Source organism: Glycine soja, chromosome 20 (assembly GCF_004193775.1).
Source record: "Glycine soja cultivar W05 chromosome 20, ASM419377v2, whole genome shotgun sequence".
NCBI lineage: Eukaryota > Viridiplantae > Streptophyta > Magnoliopsida > Fabales > Fabaceae > Glycine > Glycine soja.
The window spans coordinates 40,926,810-40,953,288 of NC_041021.1; the positions used below are offsets into that span (position 1 = coordinate 40,926,810).

At 35.2% G+C, this 26,479-nt stretch overlaps 4 protein-coding genes across 7 annotated transcripts; all 4 read right to left on the reverse strand.

The window, feature by feature from the left end:
- Positions 1 to 3,107: 3,107 nt before the first annotated feature.
- On the reverse strand, positions 3,108 to 8,368 carry LOC114402942 (putative receptor-like protein kinase At4g00960). 4 transcript variants are annotated; one of them, XM_028365649.1, is made up of 8 exons: positions 7,280 to 8,368; positions 7,078 to 7,212; positions 6,860 to 6,981; positions 6,718 to 6,778; positions 6,225 to 6,462; positions 5,883 to 6,030; positions 5,488 to 5,781; positions 3,108 to 3,546 (listed from the first exon to the last, which is right to left on the reverse strand). In XM_028365649.1, the coding sequence occupies exons 1-8, from the start codon at positions 8,046 to 8,048 to the stop codon at positions 3,484 to 3,486; spliced, it is 1,830 nt and encodes a 609-aa protein (XP_028221450.1). In that variant the 5' UTR covers positions 8,049 to 8,368; the 3' UTR covers positions 3,108 to 3,483. The 4 variants fall into 4 exon arrangements, with proteins under 4 accessions (XP_028221450.1, XP_028221448.1, XP_028221451.1 ...); XM_028365647.1 differs by having other exon boundaries at positions 6,568 to 6,778; positions 7,280 to 8,366; XM_028365648.1 differs by lacking the exon at positions 3,108 to 3,546 and having other exon boundaries at positions 5,323 to 5,781; positions 6,568 to 6,778; positions 7,280 to 8,362.
- Positions 8,369 to 9,516: 1,148 nt separating this feature from the next.
- LOC114402939 (cysteine-rich receptor-like protein kinase 10) lies at positions 9,517 to 13,408 on the reverse strand. The gene is made up of 7 exons (XM_028365644.1): positions 12,465 to 13,408; positions 12,118 to 12,249; positions 11,897 to 12,018; positions 11,595 to 11,805; positions 11,128 to 11,365; positions 10,269 to 10,419; positions 9,517 to 10,158 (listed from the first exon to the last, which is right to left on the reverse strand). Exons 1-7 carry the CDS (start codon positions 13,249 to 13,251, stop codon positions 9,814 to 9,816), a joined length of 1,986 nt encoding a protein of 661 aa, XP_028221445.1. The 5' UTR covers positions 13,252 to 13,408; the 3' UTR covers positions 9,517 to 9,813.
- A 2,224-nt stretch (positions 13,409 to 15,632) lies between these two features.
- Positions 15,633 to 26,015, reverse strand: LOC114402115. The gene is made up of 16 exons (XM_028364639.1): positions 25,049 to 26,015; positions 24,499 to 24,636; positions 24,279 to 24,400; positions 23,972 to 24,182; positions 23,474 to 23,711; positions 23,139 to 23,289; positions 22,704 to 23,030; positions 20,950 to 21,745; positions 20,732 to 20,862; positions 18,028 to 18,916; positions 17,637 to 17,768; positions 17,429 to 17,550; positions 17,128 to 17,338; positions 16,651 to 16,888; positions 16,357 to 16,507; positions 15,633 to 16,221 (listed from the first exon to the last, which is right to left on the reverse strand). The coding sequence occupies exons 1-16, from the start codon at positions 25,839 to 25,841 to the stop codon at positions 15,892 to 15,894; spliced, it is 4,980 nt and encodes a 1,659-aa protein (XP_028220440.1). The 5' UTR covers positions 25,842 to 26,015; the 3' UTR covers positions 15,633 to 15,891.
- LOC114402948 (cysteine-rich repeat secretory protein 38-like) lies at positions 20,160 to 21,948 on the reverse strand. Its single transcript, XM_028365659.1, has 3 exons — positions 20,950 to 21,948; positions 20,732 to 20,862; positions 20,160 to 20,617 (listed from the first exon to the last, which is right to left on the reverse strand). The coding sequence occupies exons 1-3, from the start codon at positions 21,779 to 21,781 to the stop codon at positions 20,567 to 20,569; spliced, it is 1,014 nt and encodes a 337-aa protein (XP_028221460.1). The 5' UTR covers positions 21,782 to 21,948; the 3' UTR covers positions 20,160 to 20,566.
- Positions 26,016 to 26,479: the final 464 nt, after the last annotated feature.

Genomic DNA, 26,479 nt, shown 5'->3' on the forward strand with positions numbered 1-26,479 from the left:
TCATTTATTAAAAATAGCAATGACAACAATTCCGTAATAATAGCTTTTTTTCAGACAAATTCCGTGATAATAGCTTATGTATGTATTGACGTTAATTATTAAAAATAAACAGGGATTATACTTTATAAATCATAATTTGATTTAATAAAAAAATCGCTTATATTCAAATTATAGTTCATATTTGTAATTATATTTAAAATATTTTAATTTTAATTTTATGGAACTTATTAGTGTAAACATGTATTTGTTGATGTCTTTATCTATTAAGTCATTTTTCTCAATCACAAAAACAACAAATTTTAATGTCACTTTAGAGATCAGGTAAACAAAATTTTTAATTTTATTGAAGTTATTAGTGTAATCATGTTTATGTTGGTGTAATTTTTTCACCCTCAAAATATACACAATAGAATTATGATTCTGTTGTGTAATTTTTTTCATCCCAAAAAAATACTGATAACTACAAAAAATAAATTTAATTTATAGTCAATTTTGATTAAGAATGATTAAAATTTCTTTATTTTCCTGTTATTCTTAGCGAAATAATGAGAAATTTAATATCATGTTAATTGTTTACCAGTGAGATTCAAAAGAAGAAAATTACAAGTGTTTTGAAGGAAAATTAATACAAAAAACTTGAAGAAAAAAATTGAAGATTGGAACAACTTGCTTAGCATAGTCTTGCTCAACGGTCAGCGCAAGTTTAGCGCAAAGAAGACCCACGAAGAAGCCCTAAGATGTGCTTAGCATGAATCTCGCGTTAAGCGCAAAATCACTGTCATACTCGTTAAGCTTAGAAGGGCGCTGAGTGTGAGATCACGTGAATTTAAAGCTACCTTAGGCTTATAAAAAGAGTATGAAGCAAAAGAGAAATACACACTAAGCATTTTGAATAAGGGAAATCCTCTTTCTATAACCATTTTTCCCTTCTCTTCCTTTATCCATCCATTTTCTTCTTCTATCCACATTAAACCCTAAAGTATAAAAGTCTCTCATGAATATGAGAGGCTAAATCCCATTATTGGAAGTCTGGCAGGTCAATCTCTTGTAATGTAATTCTTCTTTACTATCTATTTAATACAATTCCAATTTTTATTGTTCTTTTCTCTACTTTATTGTTGCTAATTGTGGTTTGATCACCTATACTTAAAAAGTAATGTACTGAAAAATGTTTATTTTCTAAAGAACTGAGAAAGGACATCTAAATGAAATCATTGTTAGGAATAGAGTGATGTTTGTTTATCCTATTTCATGCATCTTTAATTTTAATACAATTTACTATTTTATTTTTGTAAAATAATTTGGAAGAGAAAATAGATGAATTAACCTCTTCATGCGGGAAATCAAAGATAAAGTATCATAATAGATGTAAGTGAAAACTGAGATAACATTAAATATAGAAAAATTATTAACATTGCATCACAATTAGTTTTAGCATACTAGGACCCAACACATTTGCATTCTGAAGTCATCTTTTGCATTCAAATAATTGTTTATTTGTCTTATCTTCTTGCCTTTTACTTTTCTCTTTAATTTCACACTTACGATTCATTATCTCTTCTACTCTATAAATTTCTTAAAAGTTAGATTTGCACCAATCTAAGTACAAACAAAGTCTATGTAGACTCAATACTTGAACTTCCATTTTACTTTAATACTTGTGACAAATTGGTACACTTGTCAATGAGTTAACAAGTACACAATAGAAGTACGTTTTTGTTGTGTTATGATTGAGAAACACAACAAAATCATTATTTCATTGTGTATTTTTTATTTTGTAAAAAAATAATGGAAGTATGATTTTGTTGTATTCCTCAACCTAGAACACAACAGAAATGTACTTTAGCCATGTAAAAGAAAAACGTAAAAACAATAAAAAAAAAAACCTACCACAACAATTCGATGAAGAGATGAAGGTGAAATAAGAAGGAAAGTTAAAGGGAGAAGGGATTGGGCACACATGGAGGAAGAAGTTAGGCACAAAAGGTGGGGGTGAAAAGAAGAAAATTAGGTAGATGGGGAAGGGAAGGGAGAAGGAAGGGTGAGAAGAAGGGAGTTGGGCGGATGGGGAAGGGAAGGGAAGGGAAAGGGGTGGGGGTGGGGGTGGGGGGAAATGCCTTAGGGTCAGTTTTGTCTTTTTGCCCCCAAATTTGAAAAGTGGTAGTGTCAATAACAAAAGTAATAGTGTCAATATAAAAATACACAATAGAAGTATGATTCAGTTGTGTTCTTCAACTAAGAACACAAAGAAAATTTATTCCCATTGTGTAAAAGAAAACAAAAAAAAAACTTACCACAATAGTTTGATAGAGAGATAAAGGAGAAATGAGAGGGAGGGTTTAAGAGAAAAGAGATAGGGCACATAGGGAGGAAGGAGTTGGATGAAAAGGTGGGTGTCAGAAGAAGGGAGTTGGGCAGATGGAGAAGGGAAGGGGAAACTACCTTAGGGTCAATTTTTGTCTTTTCACCCCAAATTCAAAAGTGGTAGAGTCAATAACAAAAGTGATAGTATCAATAGTATTTCCCCTTCCTAGGCCATAAACCTCCTGTTAGGCCCCATCCTTTACAACATACATTTGAATTGTGGGTTGGTCTTGATAATTTTGCAAATAAATGGATTGAATTGAAGACTGGCCCAACAGACCTTTGGTTCAACAGGTTTTACGTAATTTCTACTTTCACTTCCCTTTTTGCAAATGAACTCTCCTTTAAAATTTGTTTACTTAAAATATCCTCTTGCAAGAAAATAGATTTTGAAATTTATTTAACTCCCCTCTTTCCGGAAAATACCCTCTTGCTCAACATTTACATAATTTGGATTGGTTACCACCGTAGGAGTTCCTTTGGAAACATAAGGATCCAAAATTCTCTCCATGTCTTCAAGTTTCATAGAATGTGCATTCCCATCGGCATTCCCCAAGATTTTGGTACCATGAGTCAAAACAAATTCAGCTTCTTCAACATTCTCCACAACTTGCAAGTCTAAGCCCTTGATGAAGTTATGCATATGCTTAAGATTTTGAAGCCCTTGATGTATATTAAAATTCTCGGCAATCATCTTTACATTATTTAACTCAATAATTTTATATCCATATATATTCGCCATATTACTGATAATTGAAAATCATTTGACTTCGATCTCGACAAATATAAAAAGGACCTCATTGATCTCATGTTTAGTGCAAATCAAACTCCTCAATTCATTCAATAAGTTAAGAAGAAAGGAACCCCTTTTAAGCAGATTAATTGATACAACTATGAGGAAATGAATGGAAAGGAAAGAGGGACCTTGAAACGACGTGCTTCAAGAGTTGTCCTAGACCGTTCAAGTTGTAAAACTGAAGTGGGCGAATCTGAACTCTGAAGGGGTGGAACAGAGCATTAGGACATCATTCTGTCCTTGCTATGCTAAAGTGAGATTCATTAAAGTACTTTGGCTCAATTCACTCATAACATTTTCCTTTTGATGCTCTGCAAATGAAGTCATCTATGTTTGCTTTTGATGGGAGAGTAATCACATAGAATTGCCTTCCGGAAATTAGATTCCTGAAAGAGGGGAGTGCAAATAAATTCTAGAGTCTATTTCCAAGTAAGAGGGTATTTTTAGTAAATAAATTTAAAAAGGGAATGTCTTAGCAAGAAGAGGGAGTAAAAATAGCAATTGCCAGATTTTATTTTGTTTTTGGAATACACTCGCACGATTTTTCCTTGTGTCATATGAGCCTCCACTTGCTAAGACAATGTACCTCCAAGGCTCCAACCGACTCAGGCAGCAGCAATGCAGCATACACAAGATGGGAAGCATTTTCACCAATTGGAATTTCCCATTCGCCCATTCCAATTAATTTCTCACAAATCAATAATCAATTTGAACAAGCAAAAATTAACTACCTCAGTCATCCATCAACAGCACATTTAAACATAAATCAGTAAAAAGGGGACTATTGTAAGTATTATACCCATAAAAGAATATCAATCAATCCCAATTTAATCAAATCACGAATTAAACATGGATTAAGTTACCACATGGAGCCTAAACCTCCTCCACCACCTTGAGTTTTCTGGGAAAAAATGTTCTCCACTTAAGAATCCAACAGTCAAAATGCATTAAACACCCTCAGTTGTTTTAGATTGCACTAACCAAAGTGGGCTTAGCTCTTTGTAGGAAAAAAAACTGATAGGTACACTTAATAAACTGGGCTGAGTGATTTTCAGATTTGGCGCTGAAGGAAAGAAAGAAAAACTATATTCACACCTAACCCAATTATTTTTTTTACTAATCCAGGTCTCTTTTTTTTTTTAATTTTTATTTTTACAAATGATTGCACTCAGATTTGAACCTAACATCATGCATAATACCCTAAACCCACCACCACTATGTTAACCCTAATGATTCTTACTATTCCAATTCTAATCTAATATTAACTCAGTCACTTAACTTTATCTAACCATCACCTAGTCATTTTACTTAACTTGCAACTAATTAATCAAAGTGTAATGTTCCCAGCTGTAAAAGCGCAACATCTAAGATAAGTGTCTCATTCCAAGAAAAAGCGCATTACCTTAGTATTCCTTCAATCTTGATATAAGAAATGGATCCCTTGCAGTTAGGTTTCCAACTGCATCACATGCAATTATGATCCTACTCTTTTAAATCTTTTGTTTTATGTTTTTTTTTAATAAAAAAACAAACTATTTTTTTTTTGGATTAATGGTTAATTACGAACTTACGATCACATCAGTTATAGATGACCATGATTCCTCTTAATATATCCATATATAATTTGTAAAGTTTTGATCGACTTCTGTCTTTGAATTAGGGCTGGTTTGGAAACTTTTATTTTTCTTTCAATTTTTAAAAATGATTATAAGAATATTACCTTAATTATAATTTGTTTTTATTGTAAAAATTGAATAGAAAACAATAATAAAATTTCCTTTTTTCTTTTCACCATTTCTTAATAAATATTTGAAAATAAAAAATAAGGTGTTCTTTTTAATCATCTTTAAAAAATTATAATAATGTATTATATTTTTTTTCAAACTAAATATCCCATTATTTTAAAGGATAAAAGGACCTTGACATATTTTTATCAACACTTATCCTCTGTAACAACCATCACTAGTTTTCATGAGTATTTTGATTTTAATGTCAAATGAAATAATATTGGCACAATTTTGTATTTAAATAATAACAAGTTATTTCGTTTTGGTAACAACTCTAATTAAGGGTTTGGTGGAACCCCATGATATTTATATTAACTTATTAGTTATGAAACTATTTTTAAATTGAAACTTAATTATACTTAAAAAATTTCATTCTTCTTTAAGAATGTATTATTTATAATATCTTATGTGTAATTCTCTTACATTAGTTTAAGAGCAACACAATATCATCTTAATGGAGATTTTAACTCAATGTATACAGGATATGTGATTTATTTATATACAAGACTAGAAATACTACCGGGGAATAAATATACTCACGGACATTTCATTGATAGATGGTGTTGAACCTGAACTCGATTCCCCTACTGCAATCTTTTGAACTATTCCACTTTGTCTAGAATTTATCGGTTTTTTAGGAAGTGGCAACTCTGTTATAGAGCTATTGAGATATGAAATAACTTGTGTTATTTTAGGTCTGTCATCTGGCTTCTCTTGTACACATAATAAACCAATTTGGATGCATTTAACAACTTCACTGTGATCACAAAACTCCGCCTTAATACTTTGGTCAAATATGTTTAATGGTGCTTCATCCATCCATTGTTCCCAAGTCTGCAACAAATTTATAAATCAAATATGAATTGGATCATTTCCTCTTTATGCTCAATTAGAATCAATTAATGTAAAACAATATAAAAGAAATAAATACTTACATAACTCAAGAGGTCATCATGATCCGAAAAAACAGAACGAGTATTCCTTTTTGCACTAATTATCTCCAAAACTATAACTCCAAAACTAAAAACATCTGACTTTTCTGAAAATTGTCCATGCATTGCATATTCCGGCGACATATAACCGCTGTTTACAAAATATCAATGTTAGAAAATGCATACACATAGTGAACTAAATATATATTACAACATCCTATCATTTTAATAAGAGCGTGAAAGGTTACCTTCTATCTTTTATTTCTTAAACTGAATGTTAACTTCTATCTAACAAATGAAGAAATGGGGAAAATGTGGAAGGAAAGTGTCTCTGAAAATACTTACTATGTTCCAACGATTCTATTTGTTTTTCCTTGAAGTTGATCAATAGCAACAATCCTTGCCATTCCAAAATCTGAAATTTTTGGATTCATGTTGCTATCCAACAATACGTTACTAGGTTTTAAATCACGATGTATAACTTTTAATCGTGAATGTTCATGTAAATATGAAATTCCTTGTGCAATTCCTTCAATAATTTTGTAACGTTCTGACCAATTCAATTGCTTGCTTCGGTGGGAATCTATAAATAGAAAATTCCATTTAAAGTATGATAAAAATTCTTCTAGAAAGTGAATTTAAAGTTCAATAATAAATAAAAGATAAAAAAATAAAGTAAAAAAATTACCAAATAGAAAGTAGTCAAGACTTTTATTGGACACAAATTCATAAATAAGCATTTTCTCGTGTTCTTCCAAACAAAATCCTAATAATGTCACTAGATTTCTATGTTGAAGTTTGGCTATCAATAGAATTTCATTCTTGAATTCATTTGCACCTTGTCCCGAACTTTTTGAGAGTTTCTTAACAGCTATTTCTCGTCCATCAGGGAGAACACCCTAAAAACATAATCAACTTAGTTAGCTACAAGCCTACAATAAACAAATATACATATTTTTTTTTTATTTACACTTGATCACCTTATAAACCACTCCAAATCCACCTTCACCTATTCTCTTTTCATAGGAAAACTTGTTTGTGGCAGCTTCAATTGTGACCAAACCAAATTGTAACGACTCTAAAGTGGCACTTTCTTCCCCAACTAGAAGCAACATCAAAGTAGAAAGGCTAAAATTATTAGTCCTTTAAGCCTTTTAAAGAAAGGAATGGATTTGGCTTTGTTGATCAGATTACTTACAATTTTCCCTTAGAAGAGTGTTGTATTTCTTCCTTGATCTTTTCAATATGAAATAGCAGACACATAACAAGAGAATTATCGATACAACAACAGGGACAACAATCAAGACTACTCGTGATACAGATTTCTTATTTCCTGCATAAGTAATTGTCGAAAAAAAATGAGACTTTAGTAATTAAAAAGGAAAGAAAGACTTGATTACCTGACGTGTCACTTGTATGGTAAAACCTGAACAATTCGTGTCTAGCATTGCAATACGAAAGCAGAGCCCTCGCGCCCTGTTTTCCTCCGCAACACGACGGAAGAGTAGAAACGGCGTTTCGCAAGCACTCTTCACACTGAGTAGTCGTTAAGTCCGGCTCGCACTCCGTCAGGGCATACACCGTGTTCTCCGGCGAGTGCCCTGCGAATTCTCTTTGGCCTGTGGCGAATTTCCTCGCCAACCGAGAATTCGCAGCCTCTTCGATCAAATCGTTCAACAAGCCGAACAGCGTGCGATTGAAACTGTCCAAGTCGGAGGCAGAGATGTTGTTGCCGTCCATTAAGTTTGCTCTTGGCACGACGCTGGTGGGGGCGAAGTAGCGGTTGGTGAAACGGAGCATGCACTCATCGTACCATATTATGGACTCTGTTTTGTTGGGGCAGCGTCGCGTTATCTCTGTGGCTGCGGTGGAGATGCAGTCGTGACACGTGGCGGTGGAGACGTCGCCGCGGCAGAGGAGTAGGCCGTTGGCGACGCTTGTGGTCCCCATGCCCATGGCGGTGAAATAGTAGCCGTCAGACAGTGAAACGTTGGAGACCATAGATGCGAGGAGGACTTTGAGATTGGTTTCGAATGTTAGGTTGGAATTGTACGATGTGTTGTTTGGACAGTAATTAGCGTTGTAAATAGAAGCTGATGAGGATCCAATTCCAAACAGCCACAGGAACAGAAGAAAGGTAACATCAACATGGTTGTTCAAGAGGAACATCGCCGCGCGCACAAAAGCACAAACTTTGGATTAAGGTTATAAATTGTAAAATGATAAACTCAGAAGTCAGAAGTTGTCACACTCTTCCTACATGGTTTTTCCTGCGTGATCTTAATAAGTAAGTCAATGCCAAATTGGATGTGCATGTACATCAAGTCATCTAGAAGAAACTGTCCAAAGAACGAGTCCACTCATTCGGAAGGGTAGTTTGAAAAAGTAGGCAAGTACCTTCTGATAAACATGATTCATTCACAATTAAGAGTGTAAACGGAAGAAAAAAAGAGAGAGAGGATAGAATGAATAACATGAGAAGAGAGGGATGGATAAAATTATTATGTGATATATATAATCAGAAGAAAGAGACAGACACGGAGATAGAGGTGTGAACTGGTTGTTGCGGCGGTAACTACAAATGAACTCTTTCAACATTTCATGTTCAACTTTTTTTGTCAATTTTATACTCCCTCACAAGTTAAATTGAGTATATCTACATAATTAATCAAATGTTAAATTGAGAGATGTTTAGGGTATGACAGACTATAAGTTTAAATCTCTATTTGTTTCTGCATAAAAAATCACTATTTTTTTGTTAGGTATATAAATTTAAGTTTTTATAATCTATTTGACTTGACTTATCTATTAAAAAAAAAAAAATTCCTTGACTTTGAATATTTTGTAGAAAAGAAAATTATGTAAGTATATTATAAAACGAAAATTATTTTCTTAATGAAATAAAAAGTGCAGAAAAGTAAAGATAAACTAATCTTTTATTTATAAATCACTCTTTCTATTACTTTTTCTTTCCAACTTGGTAAAATTGCATTTAAACACGAGTCTGACGATTTTTATTCTATTCAGTTTTTACAAACTCTAGTGTACCATACTATAGGAAAGATAAAATGCTCTTTTTAGTCCTTCAACTATTCATCCATCCATTTTCTGCCATTCCAAAAGCAAACCAGAAAGAACCCAAGGTTAATATCGCGTCTAAAGAATGGATTAGGATCACTTGCAGTTCAGAAAAAGAACTGCAAGATTCTGCAGTTGCATCCAACGGATGTATATAATGTTAAATGTATATTTTTTCAAGTTAGAAAAATTTTTATGGTTTAGATTTTGTTCAATAAATTATATAACTTCCTGCACAAAGTATTCAGACGCAGAAAGTTGGAGACAAGTAATTATAATACACATAACTTCCTCTAATTGTCCGAGTAACGTAACATCACCCATCGATACATTTATGCGTGCCTATTTCAGTATTTGTTTTGTTCTGTCATCTTTTGCTGTATTGCACCTACTACATTAATGAAGGTTGCAGGGCTCATCATTTTGGCACTACTTATTTTCCGTTCAAATAATCAAATTCCTTTTGTTTGAATGGAAAAAGAAAGTGCAGAAGATTAGCACATCCTAGTTTTTTGGATTTTTAGATCATGGCAAATTATATATAGCACTATAGCAGGTCTACATAAAATTCAAAAATTACTTGCAAGTGGCTACATGAAATGTTTATTATCTTCACAACGGAACAACACTACATTTCAAAAACAAAATTGGTCAAGATTGCAAATTATTATGGTCTCTCCTGGGGCATCGTGCTTTATCTACTCTACATGTTCATCCAGCATGAAGTAGGGACAGAATTCTTTTAGCCATTAATATTTAGAACATATATCCTTTAGGTATGTTTAAGAGTAACATCAAAGTTTGAAAAGATTTGGACTACACTGGATTGATTGAAGGAAACATGAAAAACAATCCTTTAGCGAGGGTATAAATCAGTAATGGATACTTCATTCACAGACCATGCAATTGAACAAGTGGTAGACTGATTGGAGGTAGACGAATCAGAGTCCATCCCTCGGTTTAACCTGTTAGGACCTCTCCCGCGCAGAAGAGATGCTGGTTGTCGTGGCATTGACATGGTAACTGAATAACTGTTCAGCATAAGTGCAATAGTGGCCATCGAAGGCCTGTCAGATGGATTTTCCTGAACACACAATAAACCAATATGGATGCATCTGTTGACTTCATTTCTAGAATAAGAACCTCTCAGTGTTGGATCCAGCAACTCCAAAGGTGTTTGCTCTGTCCAATTCTTCCAAGCCTGAGGTAGTATAATGTTAGTATTTAAACTTGGAATATCTCTTTCCTCACCCACTGAAATAGTTTGTAGCTAAGCATTGTAGAAAGGAAATTACTCCTGTGTATACTCACATGGCTTAAAAGGTCATCAGCATGATTCGATTGATAAAACTCAGTGTTCTTCTTGCCACTCACAATCTCCAAAACTAAGACACCAAAGCTGAACACATCTGATTTCACAGAGAACTGTCCACGCATTGCATATTCTGGAGACATGTAACCACTGAAAAAAAAAAATGTAATCCATTAACATGGTTGTTGAGTCAGGATTCAAATCGTGAATCGGAAGGATCATTTTCTGAATCGTGAATCGAATTGTATCGTGAATCATAAGATTCATGATCAATAAAAAACATAGCATATGCAACAAACAAAAATCTATTAAAGCACATATTCATGATCAATAACTAAAAAAAACATAACTCTAGGAGCATGAGATGCTTTGTGAAGCCTTTATTTTAGCATAATGGAAATGAAGCAATTAGCTAAATAGAGTACATGCATTCAATGAGTGAGCAACTAAAAAAGTAGTGGAGTAATCAAATATGATAAGTTTAAAAGATTCAATTTCTTTTAATTTAATAATTTAGGATTATATAACTTTTAATTTTTTCATGAAAATTGGTGAAAGAAAACTAAAAAAATAACGAATCCTTGAATCTTGTGAGATGTAAGATTCACATGATTCATTCTTGTGAATGTAAAATACAAAGTCTTTTAAGATTCATCTTAAGATACGTATTGGTAGATAGCCAAATTGCATCAAATCGTAAAATACTAATAACTATGATCCAGTTATTTAAGAAAGAACAGTGACATTTTTGGAAACAAGAACATACATTTTGTCTGCAGAGAAATTTAACTGACAATATGTTATAACATAAGCTACTCATATATGTAAGAGGAGATAGCATAAAGGCATCAAACTTACTAAGTCCCTACTATCCTTCCTGTATTTATTTGAGTCTGATCTGCCCGGAAAATTTTTGCCATGCCAAAATCTGAAATCTTTGGGTTCATATTTTCATCTAATAGAACATTACTAGCTTTGAGATCACGGTGTATAATTCTAAGCTGGGAATCTTCGTGTAAATACTGAATTCCTCGAGCAATGCCAACAATAATCTTGTAGCGCCTTGACCAATCTAACTCTCTTTGCTTTACAGGGTCTACAAAGTTTGCCAAAATGAAATACCCATATTAGCAATAGCTGAGTTACTACAATATCCAATAATACAAAGCTATTAACCCCCTCCAACATTGTTGTTCTTTAATAAGGCAAACAACATGTGAATACAATGAAGTGATTCTATTGATGAGGTGTCATATCAGTCTGTTCAGGGCAATCAATCACTACACTGAGATATCACATATAAGAAGAGTAGAAAAGGTACATACCAAATAAAAAGCGATCAAGGCTTTTGTTTGGTATGTATTCATAGATAAGGATCTTCTCTTGTCCCTCCAAGCAAAATCCCAATAGTCTCACTAAATTTCTATGTTGAAGCTTGGCCACAAGAGCAGCTTCATTCCTGAACTCTACAGCACCCTGCAAGGAGGTTACTGACAACCTCTTCACAGCTATCTCCTGTCCGTTAGGGAAGACACCCTAAAAACAAGCACAGGAATAGAACAATTTAACTACTTTAGCATAAAAAGAAATATCTGTCACTCAGCATTTGCATAAACATGTTCCATACCTTATAAACCACTCCAAATCCACCTTGGCCAATCTTGTTCTCATCTGAGAACCCTTCTGTAGCAGCTTCAACCATAGCCAAGTCAAATTGCAAGGACTCCACATCTATAAGATCATCCACAACTACACAGAAAAGAAAGACAGTAATTGTCAGCAGCCAATTTAAAGTCAAAGGAAACAAATTACCCGGATCAATTGCTACCACGGAAAAGGAGAGATTACTTGAATCCTGGGCGAAAGTATTATACTTCTTGCTTGCCCTTTTACGTAGGAAGTAGACGCCAACAACGAATAGTAGAATCGCAACGACAATAGGGACAACAATCGCCACAATTATAGAGATACTGATTTTCCCTGCACAGGTTCGTCACTTTCTAAGACACCCCAGAAACAAGGTAATCGAAATTACACAAAACTTGGATTTGATTTTGGCATAGTTTTCCAATCAGAATTCCATCCGGGTAAGTAACATTTATCTTTAATGAAAAATCTTTATTACGCAGAATACCGGAATGAAACTTCAATTCTGATAAGAAAACATTACCAAAATCACCTAAGCAAAATGGTACCTGAAGATGGAGGGGGAGGGGGAGGGGTAAGCTCTGGCTGAATGATCACGGCAGAAACATTGTAAAAAGGGTACAATTCATATCTAATATTACAACCCGGAAGCAGGGACCGTGATCCTTGTTTTCCATCACCAAGGGTACTGATGGCCATTGAAAGGCATATGTCACTGTCAAAAGTGGACATATCGGGCGTGCACTGCGCCAGGGTGTAGAGCTTCATTGAGCTCGTGAAATTCACTTCTTTTGTAGCAAACTTCTTTCCCGAATTAGAGTTCATGACCTCATGCTTTAAATCGTTCACCGTGGATGCGAGAATATTGTTGAACCGGGTAAGGTCCGAGTCGGAGACGCTCTCTACATTTATCAAGTTAACACTTGGGAACGTGTTGTCGAGGTTGGAATTGTTGGAGTAACGCAGCGTGCACTGGTCGTACCAGATTATGGACTGTGTCTGGTTGGTGCAGTAGATTGTGATGTTACTTGCTGCGGCGGTGACGCAGTGTTGGCAGAGGGAGGGGGTGACGTCACCGCGGCAGAAGAAGAGCCCCTTGACCTCGGAGACGGTGGTGCGGAAGAAGCCGTCGTGGAGGGTGGCGTTGGAGACGAGAGATGAGAGGAGAATGTTCAAGTTGGTTTGGAATGTTGTGTTGGGTTGGTAATAGGATCCACTTGTGCAGACATGTGCGCTGTATATAGGAGTTTCTTCACTTGCAATTGCAAAGGTAAGCAGCAAGGTGAAGAGAGATAGAAGTAGCAAGTGGGTTGAAGAGGGTTTGAAGATGCGCATCTCTCCCTCGTCTAAAATACTAACAATTGTTTCTTTCTTCTATCTTCTTCTGAAACAGGTTTTGTTGTTCTGGCGGTTAATCTTTCATGTGTGTTGTTTATTGGATTCTGGTCGGGTGGGTGGGTGTTGAAGAGTTTTATGAGAGAAATGAAAAAGGAAATGCTATCTATGCCTTGAGTTGACCGATCCAAGTCAAGGAGGATGGCTGTTTTAACACGTAACACTTTTGGCATTGACATGAAACCTCGTATTTGTACTTTTGTTAAACAAAAAGTTGAATGGAAAATTGTAAAAATGAAATAAAATGAATGATTTGAAATCAAAGTGTTACATTACAGTTTTATAAATAATAAATGGTAGTTGTATAATCAACTGATGTCGCTGTGAATTCATAAAAAAGTATTTTCCCAAATGTTCTTCAGAGGAGGCAAGTGGCCAGTGTGATCCTGTATAAGAATTTGCTCAAACACACGTGGTTACAAACAGTTGGTTGGAACCCGGAAAATTACCTTGTCCAGCCTCCGTCCCCCACGTGAGAATGGATAAATTTATTTGAAGTTGCAAGAGTTTCTTATCGATTAAAATTTATTAAAAAACACTTTTTTATTAATTAAAATTTATTAAAAATTATAAAGTTACAAAAGTCTAACCAAATAAAAAGTGAGACTCATAAAAGTTTTTTATTTTTAATACAATTAATCAATAATAGAGAATGTATTCAAGAAAATGTGGTGTCTCAACAAAATAAAAATATGTCATAACATTAAAGTTTAATGACATACAAATATTTATGACTTGTTTTGAAGGATTGACCAAATCAATTTGATAAATGATTTCCAATTGAACCGATAGTTATGATTTGTAAATAGTTTGTAATTTATAGATTCAGGTCATCCTCAAAACAAGTCAAATGTTGAATAATTACCTTGATGTTGTTAAACTTAAAATTTACTGTCATCATTATTTATTATAAGATTCACTTAACTAATTTATTAAGATTAATTTTTTTATTAATTTAGTTGAGAGTATAACTTGTCTTAAATTGGTATTTTTTTTAAATGATTCCTGCAAATAAAATTAACAAACATTAATGAATTATGTTTTTCTTGCAATCAAATCATTCTAGAATTAACTTCAATGAAAGATATTTTTTGAAAAAAAAATAATTAATGTAAACAATATTTTAGATTGAACCTTATAAAAATAATCAAATCACACTTATAATTTGCATCTTATAATAAGAACTAGGGTGAGTATTACATATTTTATTGAAAATGCTAGTAACACATTTTCTATTACACATTAAATGCATTTTCCACAATTGATCGAAGTTTATTGAAAATTATAAAATTTTACAAAATGAGACTCACTTGATTGATCAAAATATCATATTAGACGGAAATTTATTGGCATAAAAAATGCACATGGTAGTACGGCATGGAGAAGCAAGTGAAATCCAGAAACGATTAAGTCAAACCGGAACCACTGAAAATATCCAAAAGAAAATGCACAATAAGTCCCCAATATTCAAACGGCCAAGACTTTAGAATGGGCAACCTTATTTTCCTTGACCAAAATAAGTTTTTTTTTTTTAAAATTTTCTCAGACAAGGCTCTTTGAAAGATGATCACAACAAGCATAGGTATGTGATAATGTTACGGGTCTGCAACTCAAAAAGTGGTTTCGAGGACCAGAGCCTCCATGAGGAAGAAGAAGATAAAGGAAATGTTTCTCTATTTTTCATTGATCTTGCTTTATTTACAAGACTATTTATAATACTTCGTAGTAACAGAATTTGTCCCTTATGCTTTCAGGACTATTACAAATAACAAAATTTGTCCCTATTGGCAGACAATCTTATTCTAGCAAGATTGCACTACCAACACAAATCTTCTCATATGAAATCCTTAAGGTACGATGGCTTCATAATCTTTCTCTTGGGCTTGTCTACTTTCTGCATCCCTGCTTGCACCCTTGCTTCTGGCTATGTGAATATGTTCTCTGCTACTGCCTTTGGTTCCTTATCACTTCCTAACAGATAGGAAGGGGATCATGGCCTAACAGCAGACCACAGGCACGAATGAGAGTCTCAAAAGAAGGATCATTCCACCAAAGCATCTAGAGGATTTTGTTATAATATCATCCTTTTTTACCTTAATTTGTTCTTAGGAGGCCCCTAGTTCTCGAATTCTAGGACCCTAATCTTTGAGAACCTAACAATATGTGTATTGTATAGTTTCTCATATAGTCATATTGGGACTCCAGGCTGCATAAATTCTTAACTCAGACACATCTGACATCAGTAACATAATTTAAAGCGATCTGTATGTTGGAGAACTAAGTAGTTGCATTCAGCAGCACTTTGTTTAACCAACATAATGTGAGTAAGAAAAAGAATCTCTCAGTAAATCAACAACATATTTCAAAAACAAAATTGGTGAAGATTGCAAATTAATCTGGTCTCTCCCAGGGCATCATGCTTTAGCTACTGTATGTGTTCATCCAAGAAGTATTTGACAGAATTCTTTTAACTATTAATATTTACAATATATATGCACTAGGATTGTATAACAGCAACACCTTGGTTTGACACATTTAAACATATCCTGGATTGGTCAAAGAAAACATGAAAACAATCCTTTAGCGAGGGTATATGTCTGTAATGGATACTTCATTCACAGACCATGGAATTGAACAAGTGGTAGACTGATCAGAGTCAAGCCCTTGGTTTAGCCTGTTAAGATTTCTTCCGCGCAGAAAAGATGCTGGTTGTCGTGGCATTGACAAGGTAACTGAATAACTGTTCAGCATAAGTGCAATGGTGGCCATCGAAGGTCTGTCAGATGGATTTTCCTGAACACATAATAAACCAATATGGATGCATCTGTTTACTTCATTTCTTGAATAAGAACCTCTCAGAGTTGGATCCAGAAACTGCAAAGGTGTTTGCTCTGTCCAATTCTTCCAAGCCTGTGGTAGTATAACGTTAGCATATAAAATTAGAATATTTCATTCCTCACCCACTGATAGTGTGTGGCTAGACATAGTAGCTAAGTTTGGTATCACTGGAGCAGAAAAACATAAATTACTATTGTTTATACTCACATAGCTTAAGAGATCATCAGCTTGATTCGATTGATATAAATCAGTGTTCTTCTTGCCACTCACAATCTCCAAAACTAAGACACCAAAGCTGAACACATCTGATTTCACAGAGAACTGCCCACGCATTGCATATTCTGGAGACATGTAACCACTGAAAAACAGCAACATAATCCACTTATTTAAAACAGAACAGTAACATTTTTTGAAAGAACATACTTTTTTTTCCACTGCACTTAACTGACTAATATGCTATAACAAACATAAGAGGAGATGCCATAAAGGCATCAGACTTACAAAGTCCCTACTATCCTTCCTGTATTTACTTGAGTCTGGTCTGCCTGAAAAATCTTTGCCATGCCAAAATCTGAAATCTTTGGGTTCATATTTTCATCTAATAAAACATTGCTCGCTTTGAGATCACGATGTATAATTCTAAGTTGGGAATCTTCATGTAAATAAAGAATTCCTCGAGCAATGCCAACTATAATATTGTAGCGTCTTGACCAATCTAACTCTCTTTGCTTCACAGGGTCTACAAAGTTAGCCAAAATGAAATACCCATATTAGCAATAAAAAAGTTACTACAGTTTCTGATTATACAAAGCTACTAACCCCCTACAACGTGGCTGTTCTTTAATAAGGGAAAAGGTAACACCTAGGAAATACAAAGAAGTGATTCTGCTTATCAGGTGTCATATCAGTCTGTTCATGGCAAGCAATCACTACACTAATTGAGATGTCAGGTAATAGAAGAGTAGAAAAGGTACATACCAAATAGAAAGTGATCAAGGCTTTTGTTTGTTATGTATTCATAGATAAGGATCTTCTCCCTCCCCTCCAAGCAAAATCCCAACAGTCTCACTAAATTTCTATGTTGAAGCTTGGCCACAAGGGCAGCTTCATTTCTGAACTCTACTGCACCCTGCAAGGAGGTTACTGACAACCTCTTCACAGCTATCTCCTGTCTGTTAGGGAGGATACCCTAAAAACAAACATGGGAATAGACCAATGTAACTACTTTAGCTTAAACAGAAATATGCCACTCAGCATTTAGCATAAACATGTTCAATACCTTATAAACCACACCAAATCCACCTTGGCCAATCTTGTTCTCATCCGAGAATCCATTCGTGGCAGCTTCAATTGTAGCCAAATCAAATTGCAAGGACTCCACATCGGTAAGATCATCCACAACTACACAGCAAAGAAAAACAGTAATCATAAGCAACCAAACTAAAGTCAAGGGAAACAAATCACTTTGATGTAAAAAGAGAGATTACTTGAATCCTGGACAAAAGTGTTATACTTCTTGCTTGCCCTCTTACGTAGGAAGCAGACTCCAACAATGAAAAGTACAATCACAACGACAATTGGGACAACAATTGGCACGATTATAGAGATACTGTTTTTCCCTGCACAGTTACATCACCTTCTAAGACACCCCAGAAACAAGGCCATCAAATCTTAGACGCTGACAATTAGATTCACTTTTTTAAATACTTTCGGTGTAGTTCTGAGTTTTCCAATTAGTTTCATCTTAGTAACTGAAATTGAATTTTATTACATGAATTACCAAAACGAAATTCCAATTCGAATTGAATAGCAACGCCAATATCACCTAAATAATAGTATCTAAGTTTGGTATACTTTAACATTATAAAGGTTTGATACCTGAAGATGGAGGAGGGGGAAGGTCTGGGGCTGGGTGAGAGGACACTGCGGAAACATTGTAAAAAGGGTACAATTCATATCTGACATTACAACTCGGAAGCAGAGATCGTGCACCTCGTTTGCCATCACCGAGGTTACTTATGGCACTTGTGAAGCACATGTTACAGTCAAAGGTGGACAAATCAGGCCTGCACTGCGCCAAGGTGTAGACCTTCATCGAGCTCGTGAAATTCGCTTCTTTTGTAGCAAACTTCTTCCCGGAAAGAGAATTCACGGCTTCCTGTGCCAGACCATTCAACGTGGACGCAAGAAAATTGATGAAGCCGGTATTGTTGGAGTCAGAGACGTTCTGTTCGGAATTCAAGTTAACTCCAGGGACTATGTTGTTGAGGAAGGAAAGGTTGGAGTAGCGCAACATACACTGGTCATACCAGATCACGGACTCTGTTTGGTTGGTGCAGAGGTCTGTGATGTTGGTTGCCGCGGCGGCGACGCAGTCGTGACAGACGGAGGGGGTGACGTCACCGCGGCAGAGGAAGAGTCCCTTGACCTCATCGGGGTTTCCGAGGGAGATGTTGGTGAGGAAGAAGCCCTGGTGGAGGGTGGCGTTGGAGACGAGGGAAGAGAGGAGGAGCTTCAAGTTGGTTTGGTATGTTGTGTTGGGTTGGTAAAATGGTCCATCATCTGTGCAGGCATGTGCGCTGTATATAGGAGCTGCTGCTTCACTTGCAATAGTCACCAAGGTGAAGAGAAAGAGGAGTAGCAAGTGGGATGAAGAGGATTTCAAGTTTAACATCTCTGTCCCTCGTTTTAGTGTCTGCAAAATACCAATTGTTTTTTCTTCTTCCAAAACAATCTTAATTTCATGGTGCTCATTAAACACCAAAGACTTTTGGCATTAAACAAAAGTTATATGAAACACGAAAGACTTCTGAGATATCCAATAATTTTGACTGTTAAAACTAATATTTTGATTTCACTTAATCATGTATTGAATCTCCTTTATTGTAATTTTAATTATAATAATCTATTATCTTAAAAAGAAAATTACAAACTTACTCTTTTTCTATCCCTGAACTATACCCGTGTTCTAGACAATTAGGTGGCTGTTTGTTTAAATACTAAGTTTACACAATTTCCAACAACTTTTCATTGCGAAACCAATCAGGCAACAAAAGTTTTCTAAGTTTTAATAGAGAAAGAAGTGAGACTAGTCAAAGGAACGGACTAAAGAATCCATGGTCAATTTCGGCGTCTAAGGAATGGACAAGAGGTTCTACTTGCATCAACTCACAATAGTTATTTCTAACAGGGTACATGTGTATAAATCATTTATTTTTATTATTTCTGATAAAAGCAACTTCATCAAAAAACTTTTATTCTTATATTTTTTTAATAATTTATTTATTAATTTATAATTATATTATTTATAAATTAATTAAACCTTTTGAATTAAGGAAATTTTAGCACATTATTATGATAAATATTTTTTGTGGATGTTAAAAAAATTAAAAATCAAAAATCAAATATAAATATAAACATAAATAAATTATATTTTATTTAAAATAATAAAAGTAGTTAACTTCACACAAATAACATAACATAAAAGACAATAATTAAAATAATAACATAATTATAACGATAACTAATTTTTCTAATCAAACCAAGAATACATATTATGAGAATTTTGGTTTAGATTGATTGAATAAAAATAAATTAAAGTAAAAATTATGAATTTTTTGAGAATAAAATGGGACAAATTTTAGAAGCTTTGATTGTATAAAAAAAATTACATTCCACTTTATTTATATTATAAAATTTCTAACAGATAGAAATATATTAACGGCTAGAAGTGCATGCTTTAATTTTAAAATGCATAAAACTAACATTATAATAATCATTTTTGGTTTTTTCAATTAAATTTATTATGGATAAGATGTTGTTTCTGGAAGCAATTGTTGCCTCCCTAGCAATTGTCCGTACGCACGTATGAGGGGAGTTGCTCCCTCTGAAATAGTTGCAGCTCAGAAAGTAATATTTAATGTGTAAGAAGAAAAAATAAATTTTTAAATAATTATTATTTAAAAAAAATCATACATTTATTAATTTTCTAAAATAACATAAAGCAACAATGATAATAAGACGACAATAAATACTAAGTGAATTATTTTTGGATATGTAAGATAATGATTACTCAAATAAAAACACTATCCCACACACATGCTCCATGGATATCTAACCTAAACAAGTTTATTTTTACATCTAAACAATGACTCAAGCTGGAAAAGTAATTACAGCAAACATAGACATTGTGGATGCTGATGCAGAGAGCTACTACTTCAATCTCACAAGTCACAACCACATGCCAATTGCCAAATTGCCCGTTGAACGATAAAATGCAACCGCATCCTTTGCACAGATTCGAAAGACAAAAAGGTAGATGAATGCATCAGAGACTTCATCACTACACAGCTTAGCAATCTAACGTTTTCAACCTTGTCTTGCATTATTGTCCCATTAAACTACCGATGACTATCTCTTATCCCCGTAAGTTTATAGAATCAATCTCATCTACACCTTCAGAGTAATTCTGTTTTTCAACCCAAAATGAAACAGTCAGCTTCTAGCACAACACAAATTAAAGCTAGTAACTATTCACTTAAATGAAAAAAAAAAAAATAATTCAGTTATTGTTATTTGTTACCGTTTTCCTCCATAATTGTTTCAGACTCTTTGCTTGCTTTCTCATGACATGACATATACCAAAAGTGAAAAGCACCATGGCAGCAACAATAGGGATAACAAATGTAAGAATCACTTCAACCCGACTCCGTCCTGAGCAAACCATCAATAAAATTCAATCACTCACAAATCACAATTCAAAATCAGATAACCACAACCCACTTCGAGCACTGTAAGTACCTGAAGGACGGGACTTCACAACCGGTGTGGCCAATATTTTAGTGCTATTGTAAAATGGATACACTTGATATCTGATATTGCATCCGGGAAGCAACACCCTTGCCCCTTGTTTCCCATCACAGCAATTTGGAACAGACGCAATGGCGCTTCTGAAACACATGTTGCAATCGAACAAGGACAACTCTGGTGTGCACTGCACTAACCCATAAAGGGTTACTGAACTCGTCAAGTTCACTTCCCCTGTTTCGAACTTCTCATCCTCGGAATTCGCAGCTTTCGTTGCCAGAGCGTTCAACAATCCCGCCAGCACCTCGTTGAACCGGTCAAGATCAGCGCCAGCCACGCTTTTGGAGTCAGACATGTCCACTGCGGGTACTATGTTGTTGAGGTAGTATTGGTTGGAGTAGCGTACCATGCACACGTCGTACCAGATTATGGCCTCTTTCTCAACTGGGCACCGGCGTGTCAGGTCTTTGGCTGCGGCGTTGACGCAATCGTGGCACACGGCGGTGAGGGTGTCTCCGCGGCAGAGGAAGAGGCCCTTGACGGCGTTGGGGGTTTCACTGCCAACTGTTGTTTTGTAAAAGTGGACGCCTTGGGTGGCGTTGGAAGAAAGGGAAGAGAGGAGGAGGTTGAGGTTGGTTTGGAATGTGCTGTTTGGTTGGTATTTAGAAGAGTCTGTGCACGCATGGGAACTGTAAATTGGAGCTGCTTTGGTTGGAAAGATTAAGAAGCTTAAGAGGAAGAAGAGAATGGAGGGAATTGCAAAGTACTTGCAAGGAGGCATCTTGGGGATCTTTGTTTGGAGAAAGATTTGCAGGGGATTGTACATTTGCAATTTGTCAATTGTTTTTTTTTTTTTATATTTTTTGTTTTTTATTGTTTGTTTCGGAACCTATTATTTTTGGATCAGATGTAAACAGTGACAGTCACTTCCTGGATTTTTTCTAATCCGTGACAATAAAATACACCTGAAGAGAGTTTCCAATAACTCATACTTGAATAGTAAAATGCGAAGAGTCACATTTAAAGCATAAGCATTAACAAAAGCAAATTCTAAGCCCAATCATTTTACTTATAGGAGGTGGAAATAATTGTAAGGTGTGGACAAATCCCGGTTTGGTTTCGCGAGCAATGACGACATACAGAGGTTCAATTGCTGAGAAAGATGGCAACAGAGAACACTAGCTATTGCTTGCAAACTGCCTCACAAGTCCATTCAAAGGTGACGAAATATCTTAATTAGCTATAGATTGATTGGTTATTAGGTGAACATTTTAAGTCAAATTTGATGGCTTAACAATTGACATAGCGCGACAGTACTTGATTTCATCACCTTTTGTGTGGATACTCTCCTTGATCGTCTTATCTTTGAATTAGGAGTAGAGTACAAACAAAATACAAAATCATTAATAATAATAAAAAAATGCAAACTCCTTAGAATTTAAGGTTTTATTTTAAAATAGAAGCCTGTTCTACGATCAAGCTAATGAACAAATGACAAGTACGTACATCTTAGAAGTTGATATGTTGCCAACTTAATAATTAACTGAAGTTGACTCTCGTGCCACACGCAATAAATACAAAAAAAATGTCCTAAACGACCCGCAGATATCTTTTCCTCGTTGAAAAATAAACAATCATAAAATGTTATCAGCAATTGTAATTCGGTCATAAGAAGCCACGGCTAACAAAAATTTAGAATGTAGATGGATACATATCTTCTCTAAAACCTCCTCACAATTTCAGACTTATCGAGGATCTACTTCACTAACCGACATATCATTGACAGACTTTGATGTTGAATTGGTAGTAGACTGATCAATTTTAAGCCCCTTCGGCATGTTTGGTTCGGTTCTACTGTTTATATAGAATGCGGGCTGATTAGGTACCTGTAGAGTAACAGAGTAACTATCAAGCATAAGAACTACTGATGCCATTGTAGGTCTATCTATTGGATCTTCTTGGACACACAGTAAACCGATATGGATGCATCTGATAACTTCATTTGGAGTATATGATTCTCTTAATGATTGGTCCATCAACTCCAAAGGAGCTTCATCCTTCCAAAGTTTCCAGGCCTGTATCAAATTTTCATCAAGCATTTGTTATAATGTGATCAATATGCTATACAGTACCAATGAATTAACCCAAAGGAGTAAAAATATTATGATGTTTGCTCTACTCACATAGCTCAACAGATCCTCAGCAACATCTGTTTCATAGAAAGAGCTGTTCCTCTTGCCACTTATAATCTCCAAAATGAGGACCCCAAAACTGTATACATCAGACTTAGCAGAGTATTCTCCATGCATTGCATACTCTGGAGACATGTAACCACTGAAACCAATGTTGAACCATCAATACAAAACACCGGAACAAAAAACAGGAGTCTAGAAGAATGACAAAATGAATGCTCTTATATTTTGGTTTAAAACTGCTAAGATGTTTGAACTAAGTATGATATTAAGATTGTGTGAATTGGAAACCAGTACTTTCATAAATAAAAGCTGCAAGTACTTACTATGTCCCTACAATCCTGTTGGTATTTGCTTGAGTTTGATCCACTCCAAATATTCTTGCCATGCCAAAATCCGAGATTTTTGGATTCATATCTCCATCTAACAAGACATTGCTAGCTTTAAGGTCACGATGTATAATCTTAAGCCTGGAATCTTCATGAAGATATTGAATGCCTCGAGCAATTCCTTCAACAATTTTGTATCGCCTTGTCCAATCCAATGATTTTTGCTTCTCAGGATCTGCACATTGAAATATATGTAGTTCATGAGAAAAAAAACTCAAATAAAGTTGGAATGCAAAATCATTTCAGAGAATAAACTTCCATACAATTTTCTTGTGGTTAATGTTCAATTAATTACTGAATTGTATCAATGCTAGTTATGCATAGCTTACTTAAGTTTGGTTTCTTAAATAATGATTCAGCCAAATTCTGAAAACCAAAAATCAAACCAGGTGTGAGGAATGTACACTATAAAGAATTCAGAAAAGATGAACCTACCAAAAAGAATATAGTCAAGGCTTTTGTTGGCTACAAATTCGTAAACAAGTATCTTTTCTTCTCCTTCCAAGCAAAATCCTAGAAGCCTCACCAAATTTTTGTGTTGAAGCTTTGCAACAACCTCTACTTCATTCTTAAATTCTGTTCCACCTTGTCCAGAGTTTTTAGAGAGTCTCTTGACAGCTACTTCTTGGCCGCTAGGAAGCAAGCCCTGAATATTCCATAAAAATAAAATGGCACATACAGCAATTGGTATAATTTCCTTGTTATAAATAAATAAAGAAACAAAATTGTGTGAACTTCATACCTTGTAAACCTCACCAAATCCACCTTCGCCTAGCTTGTTAGCATCAGAGAATTTATCTGTGGCTGCTTCAATTGTACTGAAATCAAATCTCAAGGATTCCACGGCACTGATCTCAGTCTCAGCTAAGAAGTGAAATGACATGTCTATCAGATAAAATTACAATAGCAAAATGTGCAACTAAGAACAAGCAAAGTCGTTATGTTTTCAATATAGTCCTTACTTTTGGGGTCTTGCGCAGAGTTACGCTTCTTTGCTGCTCTTTTACTTAAGAGCCAAATTCCAACAATAAATAGCAGCACAGCCACTGTTATTGGAACCACAATCGCAACAATTGTCCCCGGTGAAATTCCACTACCTCCTGTATTTCCAAAATGAAGTAACCTTATTTTAATTCAGTCGTGAATTGCAAATGCTTCCATCGTATTCAAAAGTTGGTCATGTTTCTCAAGTTATTTGCAGCTAGTGAAATACAACACTTGATGATGGAAGGTAATGAAATATAATGTTACTGCATTCTATTGTTTCAATTGCTAAATTAATGATGAAAACTAGTAATTTAGTTTATTCCGTTCTATCAGATTGTTTACCTTCATTTTTTCTTCTAATTTGGGAAAAATGAAATGAAAGGATAATCTTATATTCCATTTCATTATAATCATAGGGGAACGGAATAAAGGTTTTATTCATTTATATTTCATTCCATTCCATCTCTTTTAATCAATCCAAATATTACTCAGCAAGAAATTCTGAACCATATGATATAATATTACCTCCCGAATTAGAAGAATCGGTTGGAGGTGCAGAGACGTTGGTGCGGTAGAAAGGGTACAAATCATACCTAACATTACAGCTGGGATTTAGAATTCTCCCTCCTTGTTTTCCTTCACAGCACCATGGAAGGAGCCCTATGGCATCACTAAGACAACTTCTGCAACCCTGGGTTGACAAGTCCGGCGTGCACTGAACCAGACAATAGAGGGTCTGAAACCCAGATATGTTTGCTTGCTTCGTGGCGTATTTCTTGGCACCAATAGCTGCTTCATCTGCTGTTTCGTTCATGGTGTCGAACATCAAACGCATGAAGTTTGCCTGGTTTGAGATATTAGCGGTGTTCAACAGGCTAATAGCAGGCCTTGTGTCTACGGTGGAGAAAAAGGAGCGGTTGGAATAGCGAACCATGCACTCGTCATACCAGATCACAGCTTGTTTGGACAAGGAGCACTGTAAGTCTGATGATAGTTTCTGCGTTGCGTTTATAACGCACTGTCCACACAGCTGAAATGGGACGTCACCCCTGCACATGAAAAGTCCATAGACAGTGTCAGAGGGGTTTGCTCCCGCCACCGTGGAGTTGTAGAATACATTGTTGGCGATGGCGTTGGAAGATAGTGAAGAGAAGAGGGTCCTGATGTTTATTTGGAAGGTGCTGTTGGCTGTGGTTCCGTTGCTTGGGCAATCCTGGGCAAGAAAAGTAGGGACCTGTTGTGCCTTAGGTGTTGCAAAACTGAGGAAGTTAACAAGGACAAAGAGAAAGATAAGCTTGAAAGAGGAATTCCAAGCCATGGCAGGGTTTACGCGTCTGTTGAAGTGTTGTTAATCTCTGAAAGCAGAGGATATTTGCCATGCCGTGGTTGGAATGTTGAGCTGTTGGAGTTTATATCTGGGTTAAACTCTGACCAGTGTCTGTCAACTTTGAAATTTGCTCATTCTTTAATTCCTGTTTGTGACGCCTACTTTGGAATGGGAGTCATTGAAGCAACCCAATCTAATTAATTACAAGTTTAGGAAGCTACATGACTTTTCATTTAAATCTTAAAAGATATTTTATTAATGGCTAAAAGTATCATAAATTACAGATTTTTTTAAAAAAATACGTAAATATATTTTTAGTCTCTCTAGTATATGAGTAATTTTCTTTTTACTTTACTAAATTTGAATTATTTTTTTAGTTCCATAATTATTTATGATGGCTTGGTGGTAATTCAATCCATTAATGAATTTTTAGGTCTTGGGGGTTCAGTTCTTTGTCATTCAAGAGCTAAGAAGCACTCACACGAACACCTGAACATTGGACACATATGGACACCTGTCAAACACATCAAATTCAATTCGGATATGGACATCGATGTCGGTGTCATGTCGAACACCGAACATGTGAAAGGATTAGGGTGCCCGTGCTTTATAGCTCAATAGCCGGTGTC